This window comes from Micromys minutus, assembly GCF_963924665.1.
Source record: "Micromys minutus genome assembly, chromosome: 29".
NCBI classification, from domain to species: domain Eukaryota; kingdom Metazoa; phylum Chordata; class Mammalia; order Rodentia; family Muridae; genus Micromys; species Micromys minutus.
In genome coordinates, this window is record NC_137964.1 from 15,104,079 (window position 1) to 15,119,802 (window position 15,724).

At 49.1% G+C, this 15,724-nt stretch overlaps 1 protein-coding gene across 7 annotated transcripts in view; it reads left to right on the top strand.

Annotated features, from left to right (window-relative positions):
• GTF2IRD1 (GTF2I repeat domain containing 1) overlaps positions 1-15,724 on the top strand; it is a 91,853-nt gene that overhangs the window by 69,620 nt on the left and 6,509 nt on the right. For 4 of the 7 annotated variants that reach the window (XM_080940636.1, XM_080940632.1, XM_080940633.1 and 1 more), the window contains 6 exons: positions 217-266; positions 460-516; positions 2,587-2,670; positions 3,246-3,429; positions 4,455-4,483; positions 13,563-13,643. In XM_080940636.1, the coding sequence (XP_080796762.1) occupies positions 217-266; positions 460-516; positions 2,587-2,670; positions 3,246-3,429; positions 4,455-4,483; positions 13,563-13,643 (485 nt within the window). The remainder of the gene's footprint in view (positions 1-216; positions 267-459; positions 517-2,586; positions 2,671-3,245; positions 3,430-4,454; positions 4,484-13,562; positions 13,644-15,724) is intronic. The other 3 variants (XM_080940634.1, XM_080940631.1, XM_080940630.1) reach the window with 2 other exon arrangements.

Genomic DNA, 15,724 nt, shown 5'->3' on the forward strand with positions numbered 1-15,724 from the left:
CCAGGATTTGGAGAAATTCTCGGGGCTCAGAGCTATTGACAGCTCCCATCTTCAGGATAGCTCATTCAGACTGGTAAAGACCTTAATTTTGTGTTGGTCAGGAATAGGAAAGCCTATTGCACAGATGTGTCTGTACACTGAGGCCCAGAGATGCTGGCGACACAGGCCTGGGGTGCTTGGAGAAACCTCACTAATGGTACTGGTTATGTTTTCTAGACCCGAACTGCTCACTGACGGTGTCAAAGAACCTGTTATGGACACTCAAGGTACCTGGGTATGGGGTAGACACAGGTGGGTGTGGGAGGGCATCAAGTCTCTGCCATACCCCTCCTGATGCCCCTGTCCTATCCCCTACCCTAGGCATTTCCCCACTGCCCCTGTCGGGTTTGCCCCCTCGATGCCACCTGGGACCCCAGGTGCTCCCTCCTCACCTGCCTTCTCTCCCCACCCCACCCCCAGAGAGGGACTCCTGGGACCGTCTTGTGGACGAGACCCCGAAGAGACAGGGCCTTCAAGGTAAGTTTTAGGCCCATATAAGTTTAGGCATTCCAGAGTCGTGACCTTGTGTAGCTGTAGACGGGGAGGGAAGACGGAGTGGAAAGAGGCTGGACCCCACCCATGGGCTTCAGGTACCCGACGGTAGCCTGGTGTCTCTGAGTTACAGTCGGGGGACAGCCAGACACAGGACTCCAGCACTGTCTTTTCTGTCTGACAGTGGCCATCTACCTTTCTATAGTCGTTCATCAGCCCGACTCTGCTCAATTATTGGATTTTACCAATGGAGACCTGGGAGCCAGATACAGGGCCTGCTAGCTGTGAGAGGCAGAGAAAGCACCCAGCTTTAGAGAGATGGCTCAGTGGTTGAGAGACTGCTCTTCCAGAGGACCTGGGTTCAGTTCCCAGCACCCACATGGCAGCTCACAACTGCCTGTAACTCCAGTTCTAGGGGATCTGAGACCCTCACACAGACAAAATACAGGCAAAGCATTAATGCACATAAAATAAAAGGAAGTAGATGATTATCTCTTTTACCGCCTGTGCCTCTATCAGTCTCCCTGATTCCCATTTACTCTCTGTGGTTTTTTGTTTTTTTTCTCAATCCTGTGTTCACCTCCTGTCAACTGGTTGCTTGCTCCGCCTCTTGACTTATGGCTGACTTTATTTCATTCCGTTTAGCATATTCAAGCAGAAAGCTCTCCTGATTAAAGGTGTGTGCTAAGGCTAGGCCACATCACAACTAAGAACGCAACTGATAACAAGTTTTTCCCTGTAAATAAAACAGTCTCAGGGGTTTGGGGTGTGATCAGATAACCTGGGATGTAGTTCTTACTACTTTGAAATTGGAGGAGCAGATGGTGGCTGTGGAGAACCAGAAAGGTGGGCAGGAAGGCCAGCAACGGAACATGGGAAAATGCTATAGGAGGGCTTGTAGCTAGCCCATGGAGTGTGCCCCTGGCATGGGAAGGCCCCGTCCTGGCACCCCTTGGTGAGAGAGGACAGCCGAGGTCCCTGCTAAAGGGATACAGCTAAGAACCTAATACATACCATGATTGTACTGCTTGGAGAACTAGTGAGCATCGCTGCTGTGAATCTCAGGATGACTGCCACCAAGGGACCCCTTCATGGTCTCCATACTTCTAAGGACTTCACAGAGGCAGCAGCGGCCAATGCTGGAGATAGAAGAACTCACAGAGATAGGAACCACATCCTGGGACTGGTTGCCAGTCACCTCAACCCCTTACTCCTCCCACATTCCATGGGGGTGGGGGGATTTGTATATTCTTCACCCTATGTAGATTCCTACGGTCAGGCCTTTAGCAGGCTGAGAATGTCACCAGGAGTGCATATGAAGCACCAGAGGTCATTTCCTCTTCCCCCCCACCATCCATATGCTTTCTCTCCTAAGGCCAGGACTGGTCTTAGGATGCAGTTGGGACATGCTGGTACATAGCAGTCCTTAATAAAAACTACTTCAGAACAGTAGAGCCCTTGCCTAGAATATTCCCCATCCTTTGAGGAAATGGCAACAGAGTAATTGCCTAGAATCCCCCAGTGAGGGGCTGGGGGCGTGGCACAGTGGTAGAGCCCCTGCCTAGAATCCCCCAGTGAGGGGCTGGGGGCGTGGCTCAGTGGTAGAGTATTTCTGTGTGATCTGCAAGGCTCTGGGCTCTATCTCCTGTACTACCAAGTAATCAATAGCTCCTGGTGGGGTGCACACTCCAGTTCTTGCTCTCTGGTTCTGTGAACTCTTGGAGGACTTCACTGCAACTCCCACATATCTGAGGACACTAACCCCCTCTCCCTTGTGTTGCACCTCTGGGCTTATTTATTATTTGTTAGTTTTCAAATGTCAACAATTAGCTTAATTTCATTTCGATGCTGTTGTGGCAACAGTGTGAGTCCTTCCAGGAAATCCAAACAGCGTCTCATGAAGACTGGTTCTGAAGGACTCTGAGGAACCCACTCCAAAGATCTGCTAATTGCCAGACAAGGAGTTCCCTGTAATTAGGAAGTCATTTTCCTGTAAAAGTCACCAAGTGCCTTTTAATGTAATAGCCTCTGCCCGTAATTGTATTCACTTCGCAGAAAATTACAACACCAGACTCTCGCGGATCGACATCGCCAACACGCTTAGGGAACAAGTCCAAGACCTGTTTAACAAGAAATATGGTGAGTTGCAGGCAGGGGTCAGGTGGAGGGAGAGGTGGACAGATTTCTGCCTATGCCACAACCTCACATATGAGGCAAAGAGGTTGATCTATATTTTAGGTTTTTCTTCGCTTTAAAAAAAATTTTTATTGTGTGTACGGGTCTGTATGTGGATGCAAACATTCCTCATCACAAATGTGGTTGAAATTGCAGGAGTTGCTTCCTTTCTTCCACCATGTGAGTCCTGGGAATCAAATTCAATTTGCCAGGTCTAATGGCAACCGCCACCTTTGTGCCGAGTCATCTCACTAGCTCTCTTATATTTTCTTCTTTTTAGATTTATTCATTTATTATATATAAGTACACTGTAGCTGTCTTCAGACACACCAGAAGATGGCATCAGATCTTATTACATATTTGAAGCCCACCCAGCATGGATTCCCACTAGGAACTCTACACCGTACACATATTAATCTCCAGTTCCTATCCATGGACACCTCCCGTCTTCCACAAAGGGCCTTGTACCCTCTGGGAGAGAAGCCCCCCTACTCCTGCTACCCACCCTGGACTGACGGAACTGTCTTTCTCATACCCAGGTGAAGCTCTGGGCATCAAATACCCAGTGCAGGTACCCTACAAGCGAATCAAAAGCAACCCAGGCTCGGTAATCATCGAAGGCCTGCCCCCCGGGATCCCATTCCGCAAACCCTGCACCTTTGGCTCCCAGAACCTGGAGAGGATTCTCTCTGTGGCTGACAAGATCAAGTTCACAGTCACCAGGTACTCGACGAGGAAGAGTTCAGGCTAGACTGGCTGGGATTGGGGGGCCTGCTCCAGAAGTCGTCCCTACAGTAGGGGTGTTGGAGAGAGACTACAGACCAGACAGGATGCAGGGTATCCCACAGATGGACTGGGCACCCTTCTAACTATATGTCTCAGAGCAGCCCCTTAGGCACGCCCAGCCCCCTGAGAAAGCAAAAGTCCCTTGTACATACATGGCCTAAACATGTAGATTCTTGGGCTCGGGAGAAAACCTAAGTTTGGATGCACCTCAGCACCCATGTAAAACTGTAGGTATGTAGACAGGTCTCATGTACTTGTTACCCCAGCAATGACGTGGGAAAGAGGAGGGTCCCAGGGGCTTGCTGGCTAGCTACGTGACTTGCTCTGTGTTTGGTGAAAAACCTTTTCTCAAAAAAAAAGCAAAGAAATGTAGACTGATTAAGGAAGACACTGAAAGTCTACCTTTGGCACACGTGTGTGCACATAATAAAGAATACCTTCTTATCTCCCCTGCCCCCAATGCACATGCTCACACAGTACAGATCCCAAAACATGCCTGTCATCCCAGCACACAGGAAGCAGAGGCAGGAAGCTTGTGAATTAAAGTTAAAGTTAGCCCAGGCTACATAATTAGACCCTTTCTTTTAAAAAAATAAATAAATAATAAAAGCTAGGAATATGGTCCGGTTGGTTTCATGGCGTGTCTAGCACACATGAAGTCCTGAGTTCTATCTCCGGCACCTCATAAACCCCGGAATAGCTGTGTGTGCCTATAATCTTAGCACTCAGGAGGTAGAGGCAGGAGGATCAGAAGTTTGGGGCCAGCCTTGGCTACAGCATAGGGATTCAAGGGTAGTCTGGGCTACAGGAGACCCTTTTTCAGAGTCAAACAAATGTTAATGTCTGAAAAGGGCCCTGGGCATTTGTTACCAATTCCTTAGCAAGCTAGAGTCATTTGGTACCTAGTGCGAATCTTGTCCCCTAAACCTCGTCCCTGAAGCTCACTTCTGTTTCCCTTCTAGGCCATTCCAAGGACTCATCCCAAAGCCTGGTAAGTGATACTTCTATGGGTTTGGGTGATACTTGGTGTTGGGGGTGGGAGTCCGTGAGATACAACTGCCTGCCTCAGGAGCAGGACCTGGGTACCACCCTGCTGTTCCTACAACTCTCCCCGTGCATCTGCCTCGGGTTGATGGAGAAAGTCTGCAGATACCCTGGTCTTAAGGCCAAGAGAGCACATTGAGATAGCACTGGAACCACGGGCTCCTCCCAGTCAAAGTTTGCAGCTGTGCCAGGGTCCCCATGACCTCTGGGAGACCTGGCTAACTCAGGGAATGTAGGAAATTGATGGCAAATGTATTTGAATGTTGTCATAGGGTATAGGGGGCTTGGTGGTAGGTAAGATGTGAGGGGTTGAGGACCTCGGATGATAACATAGTCTATAAAGTACTTGCTGCACAAACAAAAGGTCCTGAGTTTGATCATGGGGACCCACTTAAAAAGCTGTGTGTAAGGGTGGGTGGGGTAGGAAAAAAAGAATCACCCCCCCAAAAAAATCCCCAGCTGGGTGTAGTGGTGCAGTTTGTAATCCTGTGCCAGGGAGGCAGGGAGCTTTGCAAATTGCTAAGGGTCACTAAGCAGCCCGTCTGTCTATTCAGCAAGCTCCAGGCCAGTGAGGGACAGTCTCAAATGAACAAAAGAAAAAAGCTGAGCATCATGACACACGTTACTGGGGAGGCAGAGGCAGGTGGATCTCTGTGAGTTTGAGGTTTTCCGGGTCTACAGAATGGATTCTGGGGCAGCCTAGGCTACACAGAGAAACATTGTTTCAAAAAACAAACAAAAGATAGAGAGTGCCTATAGAATCCCCAGTGAAAGGCTAGTAAGTAGCTCAATGGTAGAGCCCCTGCCTAGAATCCCCCAGTGAGGAGCTGGGGGTGTGGCTCAGTGGTAGAGCCCCTGCCTAGAATCCCCCAGTGAGGAGCTGGGAGTGTGGCTCAGTGGTAGAGCCCCTGCCTAGAATCCCCCAGTGAGGGGCTGGGGGCATGGCTCAGTGGTAAAGCCCCTGCCTAGAATCCCCCAGTGAGGAGCTGGGGGTGTGGCTCAGTGGTAGAGCCCCTGCCTAGAATCCCCCAGTGAGGGGCTGGACCAAGGCTAAGTCAAGCTTGCTAAGATTACATGTATTTCACCAAGCTTGGTTTATGAGGTGCTGGGGCTGGAACCAGGGCCTTATGCTTCTAGACAAGAACCTGTCGAATCAGGTATATCCCCAGTCCCCAAGATCCTATCTTGAAAAGAAAAAAAAAATTTAACAAAACAGGCCCCTGGCCTCATTTTACCTGCTGCAGCAGCTCACTGGGTGGACTTTAAGATCCTGTGTCCATTGTGGAGAAAACCCTGGGTGAAGTGAGAGGCTGAACCAGAGCTGGCAGTCAGACCGTGGGGGAAATGAGTACTTCCTTAGGAAGGAAGCTAGGGACAACTAGGGACAACTTGTGAACACAGAGAACTAACTGCCTTTCCACCAGTAAGAGATCCAGAAAGTCCCTTCTTTTAGGACTGACTGTGGCCCAGCCTGTCTGCCTGGTCCCATTGCAGGCTCCTCCCCTCCACCTCCCACCCCAGTTCTTGACTTAGTTTGGACTCAGGCTGAAAGCCTAAAGTCAGTGGCCAACCCTGGCATATCTAAGCTGACGTCACTGTTGGGTTCTGTTGCTCCTGTCCCTCTGGGGTCCAGGAAGTATGGCTGGACCTCCATATAAGTCAGCCGATCCCCCTACAGCCCCCATGTCTCTCCCTGACCCACTCATTTTGGGGAGAGACTCCTGATAGGTATCGTAGACTGGCCTCAAATTTGTGGCCTTCCTACCTCAACCTTCAGAGCATTGAGGTTACAGTTGTGGGCCTCCACTCTGGGGTCGGTTACCTTCTCCCAGGAGGAAACATAGACTCAAACTTTTTAAGGAAACTTCTGGAAGTCAACAGAGCCTGGCTGAGACTTGAAAGGAAAGGACTTCCGTACTTGCAGGAGCCAAGTTGTACCTTACTGTGTGTGCTCAATCTCTGATTCTGCTGTGTGTCTCTCTGTCGCCCCCTCCTGACCACTAGGTGCAATGACATAGGTCCTGTTTGCAATCTCCCTGTTTATAAACTCCCTGTTTAAACTGGTTTATTTATTTGCTTGAAAGGATTTGGTCTGAGGATTTTTCATTTGTTTGTTATGGTTTTTGGTTTTTCCAAACAGGGTTTCTTTGTGTATCCCTGGTTTTCCTGGAACTTGATCTGTAGACCAGGCTGGCCTCGAACACTCAGAGATCTGCCTGCCTCTGGCTCCTGAGTGCTAGGTAGGATTAGAGGCATGAGCCACTAGCATTTGGCTCTGGTTTTAGAATTTTGAGAGAGAGAGAGAGAGAGAGAGAGAGAGAGAGAATGAAAGGTGTGCCTCTGTGTATGTGTGTATATATGAGAATGGGGGTAGTGCCTCTGTATGTGGGTGTGCAGAGCCCAGAAAACAACTCTAGCTTTCAGTCCTGTGGAACTGTCCTTTATATTGTTATTATTACTATTTTTTGAAGATTTATTTATTTAATGTCTGTAGCTATCTTCAGACCAGATCTTATTACAGATGGTTGTGAGCTACCATGTGGCTGCTGGGAATTGAACTCAGGACCTGTGGAAGAGCTGAGCCATCTCTCTAGTCCTTATTGTTATTATTTTAAAGATAGTATCTCTCACTGGCCTGAAGCTAGGCTGTGACCATTTAGTCCCAGGCATCCTCCTGTCTCCGTCTCTCTGGTGATGAGATTGCAATTTCACATTATCACTCATAGCTTTTAAGAAAAAAAGAAAGAGAAAAGGAAAGGAAAAAACAAAATAAACTGTTTGTGAGTGCCTTCAGAGACCAGAAGATGTCACCAGATCCCCTGCATCTGGGGTTGCAATTGTAGGCTGCCTGGCATGGGCCCTGGAAACTGTGTTCAGGTCCTCTCAAAGAGCAGTGAGCTTTCTAAACCACTGAGCTGTCTCCGGTGTGTGTATGTCTTTAGGTCTTCAGCCTGAGAGGCGGGTGGGTGTCTTTACCAGCTGAGCTACTTGGAGGCTCCAGGCCCTGCTTTTTTCAGAGGATGTGGGGTTCAGAATCTGGTCTTTCTGCTTCCCAGATAACCACTTTACTCCCCGAGCCCTGGCTTTTTGTCTGTTTGCTGCGGTTACTGCTGCTGCGTTTGGGGGGGAGGGTATCTGTTTCACTGTTTTGCCTGCATGTGTTTGTGTGCACCGTGTGTGTGCCTGGGGTATGGAGGTCAGGGAACTGGAGATACAGACGGTTGTAAGCTACAATGAATGCTAGCAACCAGACCTTGTTCTTTCGCAAGAGCAGCCATCGCTCTGAACCACTGAGCCACCTCTCTACTCTCACCCCAACCCCAGTTTCTTCTTTGATAAAGTTTCGACTTTTTTCTCTTTTGTGAAGTAGACCAGGCCAACCCGGAACTTGGTGTTTCGCTGAGAATCATCTTAAACTTAGGATCCCCCTGCCTCCACCTCATGGTGCTGGGATTACAAACATGTCTTATAATCTGTCAGACTCGTCCGCTCTTGTCTGAGGGTTTCTGTTGCTATGGTAAACACCGTAATTTTAAAAAAAACAAAAACAAAAAAAAAAAAAAAAAAAAAAAACACCTTAGAGCAGGAAGGGGTTATTTTGGCTTTTAATTCCTGGGTCACACTCCATCCCTGAGGGAAGACAGGGCAGGAACCTGGAGGAACATCTTTTACCCTTGACTTGTTCAGCCTGCTTTCATAAACACCTCACAACTACCTGCTGGGCATGGCCCCGCCCACAGTGGGCGGGGCCTCCCCATCCATCACTAGTTAAAATACTCTACAGAGTTGCCCACAGGCCTTCTGATGGAGGCATTGTCACATTTGAGTTTAGCTTATGTCAGGAAAGGTGCTGGGATCAAGTGCAGTCCCTTCTGTGTCTGGAAGGGTCCCCCAGCTGGGGAGGCCCCTGTGGGGAAAGACCGGTGGAGGCATGATTCCCAGGAATCACGGGGAACAATGTGGGATGCTGAGCGAGGGGTCAGTAAGTATTGTGGAGAGAGAGGAGAAAGGCAGGGCCTGTGTGCACCCTGAGAACAGTTGGCACAGTTGAAATCCTCCAAAAGTGGGTGCAAATTAGTCCCTCCAAATCCGTAGAGTAGGGACCTGCAGGTGGGTGGAGTCTTTCTGTCCAGTGACAAGCCAGACAGACTCACATCTGGAGTCGAGGGTAGCTTTCGGCCTAGGGAGGTGACATTTTCTGTGCTCAGTGAGAGACAGCCGTGAACTCGGACTTCCGGATCTTGTGTTTGTATCCTTATGGTCGTTTGAAACAAAATGTCACATGTATCCCAGGCTGGCCTTGAGCTCTCTGGACCTCAAGGATGACCTTGAACCCTGACTTTCTCCCACCTCTGCTCTACCAAGGGCTGGGATCACAAGTGTGCACACATCACCGTTTTCTGCAGGGCTCGGGATGGCACCCAGGGCTTCACGCATGCTAGGCAAGCACCCTACCAACAAAACCACATCCCTGGCCAGCTCGAAATCTTCCTTTCTGTTTGTCTGTCTATCTTTCTCTGTTTGTCTGAGGCTGGGTTTCTCTGTGTCACCCAGGCTACCGCAGAACTCTCTTTGTAGACCAGGCTGGCTTTGAACTCTGCCCCTCAAGTGCTGGGACTACAGGTGTGAGCCACCACTGCCCAGCTCTGTCACTTTGACAATGTCTCACTATGTACCCCAGGCTGGCCTTGGATTTACAATTTTCTTCCTCCTCCCCTCCACTCCCCCCAGATAATTGGGATTTACAGGTTCATACCACCTGGTTTGGGTTTTATTTCCAGGCTTCAGAGTTTTGATTTCCAAATGACGTCAGATTTGAATGTTCTGGTGGTAGCTATGGTGACTGGCTTCCACCTGGGGCAGGTGGCCTAGGGAAAGTAAAGCTGGAGCCAAGAATCAGGAAGGTCTATTGAGGCCTGAGCCCAGGTGGGGAGAGAGAGGGAGAGAGATATGAATTAAGATTTAGAAGAGGGTGGGGTGGCTGATGAGGAAGGTGGTAAAAAGGTGGAAAACAATCTAAACCCTGTGTCTTTGAAGCCTGGGGTAGGGGAGAAGCTTTGCAAGTAGTGAGCTCCCTGTCACTAGAGGCATTCAAGCTGAGGTTAGGTAGTCACTTTGCAAAGAGAATATTCTTATGTGGTTTGCTGCAAAGGAGGATGGGAAGAGCTGTTTCCACAGCACAATACACGACCCTCTTCCCTTTGCTGCCCACTTATGACTTCCAGCCCGTCACTTTCTCTGAAGGATGTAGTGATGTCCATGTCTTCCCAGCACCTGGGAGTAGTTCAAGGCCAGCTCCAGTTACATAATAAGTCTGAGGCTGGCCTGGGCTATAAGAGACCTTGTCTCACAGGGACCTGAGAGATGGCTCAGAGCTGGCTCACGGTTGTCTGTAACCCCAGTGCCCACTTCTAGCCACCATAAGCATCTACAGTCACTTGGCACACACAGACACCTGTCTGCAGTGTCGCAGTTACCCTCTGACGCCAGAGTACAGCTTCTGTGCAGTGTCAGGGAAAGGTAGGATGTACTGGGGTCCCCACAGGCAGAGTAGAGCTACCAGCTTCCTGAGTGACTCCAGCAAGCCAGGTTCAGCCCTTCTGAGCCTCATTGCTCTCATCTATAAAACAGAAGCAAGGTTACTTTGTCTCTATAAACAGAAGCAGGGTTACTTTGTCTCTATAAACAGAAGCAGGGTTACTTTGTCTCTAGTCTGGAGCCCAAGGCCAAGGCCACATAGGTCTCAGCCAGAGGCTCAGGAGGACTGGATTAGATGGAAGCCTAGCAGATCTTTGTGCTGACTCCCTGCTGTCTAGAAACTGGAGCACTCCAGGGAGCTAGAGCCAAATTCCCAAGAGTCCCCATTTAATCTAGGACACCCCACAACCAACTTCCCGGTTCAGGTTTAATTTTGAGAAATTGTTATGGCAAATTAAGCCCCCGCCCCATGAGAATTTACCCCAAGCACAAAGTGAGAACAAGGGGGAAATTTTTAATCTCTTTAATAATATTGTACCCCCAAAGAGAAAGCATCCCAGGACAGACATCTCCTGGGGCTTTAAGGAGGTTTAAGCTATCCCAGCACAGTCTTACACCTGCTTTGTATCTGAGAGTTGCTTTCGGGGTCCCCACCCTCAAGTCGTGACTTGGGCAATTAAACGTGTTGTACAGAGACAGAAATTGCAATTTTTAGACATTTCTCAACAAATGGGGAGATTGGTGGTGTAAAAATATTGTCACACTTACCTCAAGGCAGACCAAGGTAGCTGTTAACCAAGGTCACCCTGCCTGCCCAGCAGACTTGTGCTTGTCCTGGCTTAATCAACGGCTGTCAGCCAGGGTCTTCTCTGAACTGCCTGGCAGAGGCAATGGTTCTGTAGCTGAATTTTACTTGTGTATATTTTTTTTCTTCTAAATTTATGTATATATTGTGTTTTTTTTTTTTTAAATAGGAGAGTGCTTTCTGTAGGTTTGCCTATATGCCAGGTGAGGACATCCTATCCCTTTATAGATGGTTGTGAGCCATCATGTGGTTACTGGGAATTGAACTCAGGACCTCTGGAAGATCAGGCAGAGCTCTAACCACTGAACCATCTCTCCTGCTCTTTTCTTCCTTCCTTCCTTCCTTTCTTGGTTTTTTGAGACCGGGTTTTTCTGTGTGGCCCTGACTGTCCTGGAACTTGCTCTGTAGACCAGGCTGGCCTCAAACTCAGAGATCCTCCTGCCTCTGCCTCCTGCATGCTGGGGAATGTTTCACCATCACCGCCTGACAAACGTAATATTCTCTAAGCGTGTATAACAATGATTTGTACTGAAGAAAGTGGCTATACCATTGCTCTAGCATTGTCTGAGGCCCAGCTTGAAATGCTCGGTGGAGGGGAAGGACCTTTCTGGAATTGATGGTGACGATCAGGGATCAAGCAAGGAGCAGAGCATTAGAGGAGCAGGGATGGTCTCTTCGGCCCCTTTAGGAATTAAGTCTGCCATTTCCGAGCGGTGCTGTTAGATACATGTTAACTATGATCTTCAGTTCTGGAAAAGTTAACTTATTGTCTATGATCTTATTGAAGTTAATTGAGTTTGTAGGGTTGGGCAAGTTAACTCACTGTTATCATAGGTTAACTTACTATCTCTGGCCCTGGATAAGCCCACCTTAACAGTGTACAATTTCCGGTAGGTTGACTTACTGTCTCTCTGCCCTTCGGTATTCCATTTCCCGAGACCTGAGGAATATTTTCCTCTAGTCCCTCCCTTTCTCCTTCTCTACCCTTCCAGCCCTGTCTCTGTCTTGAGAGTTCAAAATAATACTGTCCTTTCTTGATGTCTAAAGATGCTACCACCCCAGCGCCAGCCACACTTCCTCTGGGTCATTACCCAGAGTTCGTTTTGCTCTGTCAGTATCGCCCCATAATGACTGCCTCTGTCTTCCTGAGTTGCACTGACCTCTGCTGGGGTGGGGCAGGGAGGCCTCTGTGGGCAGATGCCCCACTGCTAGGCCCAGATCTGGTGCTCTGCTTCCTCCTTTATTACAAAAGGGCCTGTGGAGCCAAGTGTCTGGGAATCTCTTGACCATTTCCCAGTCTATAGGAACTCAGTCAGAGCTACTGTGGGCCGTCCTGCTCCTGGATGGGATAAAGGTCACAAGTCCTAGCCCTTCGTGGTAGCCGATGACTTCAGTGCCAACGATTGAAAGACAGGCAGATCTACAGAACGAGTTCCAGGACAGCCAGGGCTACACAGAGATACCCTGTCTCAAAAAAGAAAACCAAAGGAAAGATTTTGTGTCCTGCACCCCATATGTGGTTGGAAAGAAACGTTTGTGTTCTCAGGATCATATAGAAAGGAGGCTCTGCCATCCCATGAGGTTGGGGGGAGCCTTCAGAAACCCTTTTGTAAACACGGGAAGCAGAGGGGCTTGGGATGGCTAAATTAGCAAACCCGCAGAGAAAAGACCAGCCACGGTGGCCTCTACACTCAGCTGCGCAGGAGCAGAGACAAGTAGTACAACCTGCCTAGCTTGCTCGGCCAGTTCCAAATGAGACACTCTCAAAAAAGTAAGCGTCCGGGGGAAGGGCCTCATTGGTATAAAGCCGTGAATACACAAAAACACACACAAAATTAATTAACCTCTGAAGACCATCCATGTTGACAGAGACAGCCAACACCATCATTCGAGTCCGTGTGACATCAGCACGGGGTGGCCACCAGCCACGTTTTGTCTTTTAGCCACATTAGAACAGTGAGGGTGGGGTGGAGGTAGGACTCAGCTCTGTGGTTCCTGGACACGCAGGTCTTTGCAGTGCTGAGGAAAGGTTGGATGACACGGTAATTGGGTGGTGGGGATAGGGACACCACAGCCAGACTATTAGCTGCTTTGTGAGTTCTTTTTTACCCCTCTCTACCCCTCTTCTTCCACCCTTTCAACCCCCTAACACCAGGTAGGAAGAGAGAGAGAAAGAAATTAATAGTCAGGGGTAGGTAAGGGGCCTGATATCTTTTTATGAGTACACTGTAGCTGTCTTCAGACACACCAGAAGAGGGCATCAGATCCCATTACTCATGGTTGTGAGCCACCATGTGGTTGCTGGGAATTGAACTTGGGACCTTGGGAAGAAGAACAGTCAGTGCTCTTAACCACTGATCCATCTATCTCTCCAGCCCAAGGGGCCTGATATCTTTAGACTACTTCCTGCTGATCAGGGATGTCAAGTTCCTTGGGGGCCTTCAGGATATCTAATTCCCTCTTGTTTCTTCTTTGGGCACAACTACCAACCAAGAACCCACCAACAGCAACCCACTCTCTCGGGGAGCCCTAGCATTTACAGCCTCTGAAAAATACCCAGATTTCCAAACATCAGACACTCCCCAGAAACCTGTCTGCCGCTGACAGAACCACACCCCCTGCCAGAGCACAAGGCAAACCACAGTCACCCACTGTGGACGGTCTGAAGCAGCCCCCCATCTCCCACGCATGGCACTAAAATGGGAACACATTCTTACAATATTTCTGCATTTTTTTTTTAAAGAAACCAAAATTCTCACTACAGGACACGAAGCTGGAAAAACCACCAGACCAAGGAGACTACAACAGGACAGCGGGCAGCCAGGTCAGAAGGGTCCCCAGGGGCACAGATGCAGGGGTCTCTGTCTGTGCCAGTGTTCGAACAAATTACAGGCTAAGCCTGGTGGCAGCACCTACCATCCCTAGCTCTCCGCAGTCCAAGCAGGAAGATGAGGCCATCTTTTGAGATCATCTGTGGCTATATACTGAACTTGAGACTCAAGTAGTGAGCTGTTTAAGACAGGCTCCAAACAAACTAAATAAAAAGAAAAAAAGAAGGGAAATGGGGGGAACATAAAAAAAAAAAAAAATAACACCCTGGCTTGGCTCATTGAGAGGCACAGGACAACCTGAGTTCAGGCCCTGGGACCCACATGGTGTGTAAGAGGGAACACACACGGGTCGTCCTTGGAGTCAGCACGCAGGAGGCAGAGGCGGGTGGGTCTCCGGGTTCCAGATTAGCCGAGTGTAAATGGCAAATTAGAGAACAGCCAGAGTTCCACGGTGCAGCTCTGTCTCCAAAACACAAGCAAGCCTGGTGACGAATGCCTGTAAGCCCAGCACTGGGAAGGCAGAGAGGCATTCGGGTCTCTTGAGAGTTCAAGGCCAGTCTGATCCAGAGGTCCAGGTTATCCAGGGCTATACAGAGAAATCCCGGCTCGGGAAACAGAAACAAACGCAAACAAAAAATAAAAACCTCATCGGTTGTCTTTTGAGCTCCACGTGCCTATGAGCTCCAGGGCCCATGTGCATGTGTATATGCAAGTCCAGTGGGACACACCCAGCACCAGGAAAAGCTGGGCCGGGAGGTTCCTGGGATTGAGGCCCAGCTGGAAAACATAAAACCAAACAGTGAACTTGAACTCGATGGTAGCTGTTCTTGTATTGATTCTTGTACTTAATCCTGTAATTCATAAAGGGAGGTTGTATGCAAGCGTAGGCAGGAAGGGGGATATGGCTTTTTGTTCCCTGTAACTTGCTGTCCCTCCTTATACTGCAAATACTCTTGAGGGTAGCCCCTGCTTCCTGCAGGAGATAGCCTGTTCCACTCAGGTGGGAAAAGGGCCCAAGTCATTCAAGGCCCTTGACTGTCACCCTGAGACTGCGCAGTGTGGCAGCCCCAGCATGGCTACCAAACCAGGCGTGTTGATACTGTGTGAATGGCTGTGGTTTCACATGCCAGGCCTCTGTGTGTGTGTGTGTGTGTGTGGCCAAGTGCATGCTTGCCGGCTCGTTCCTTAAGGCAAATATGGTTATCCTTCAGGCTAAGAGGGTGGGTGTGAAAATTAGATGACAGCCCAGCGGATGGGCCATGAGAAAAAAGACCAAAAACCAGGATTTTGTGCCTGTAATCACAGCACGAGGGAAACCCAGGGTCTCAAATAACAACAGCAAAACAAAGACAAAAAAAAAAAAAAAAAAAAAAAAACATAGGCGTGAGGTGAGGCCAGGATAAGTTCCCAGCACTCAGGAAGCTAAGGCAGGAGGATCAGGAGTTCAAGGTTATCCTTGGCTACATCCCAAGTTCAAGACCAGCCTGGGCTGCATGAGCCCATGACTTCTCCACTCCAAAAGAGAACCTGTGCAGCCCTATAATTCCAATGTATAGGAGGCCCACGGAGATCTCTGAGTTTGAGGATAGCCTGGTCTACAAAGTGAGTCCAGGACAACCAGGGCTGGTTATACTAAGAAACCCTGTCTCAAAAGACCAAAAGGGAGAGAGGGAGATGTACTTTTCAAATTTAAGGGAAGTGATTTCAGGTATCTAAGAAATGAAACACAAAACAGTTTCTTAACAGGAAATGGATGGTAAGAATTTTTTGTTGTTCTTAGCCACTGTGTACGGATATGGATGTGTGGGGGTGCTTGTTTCAGAGGACATCTGAGGCTCAGTTCTCTGCTATTCATATATAGGCCTGGAGTTTGAACTTGAGTCATCAGCTTTGGCAGCAGATGTCTTAACTCATTGGTCTCGCCCCACACCTAACCTCACCCACCTCCTAGGTTTCTGCAGGGATACAGCTGTTTCTAGGCACAGCCTGGCTGTGCAGTCCCAGCTGGCCTGAAACTTGCTATGTAGACCGCTGACCTCCAGCTCACAGAGAGCCACCTGCCCCTGCCCCCAGT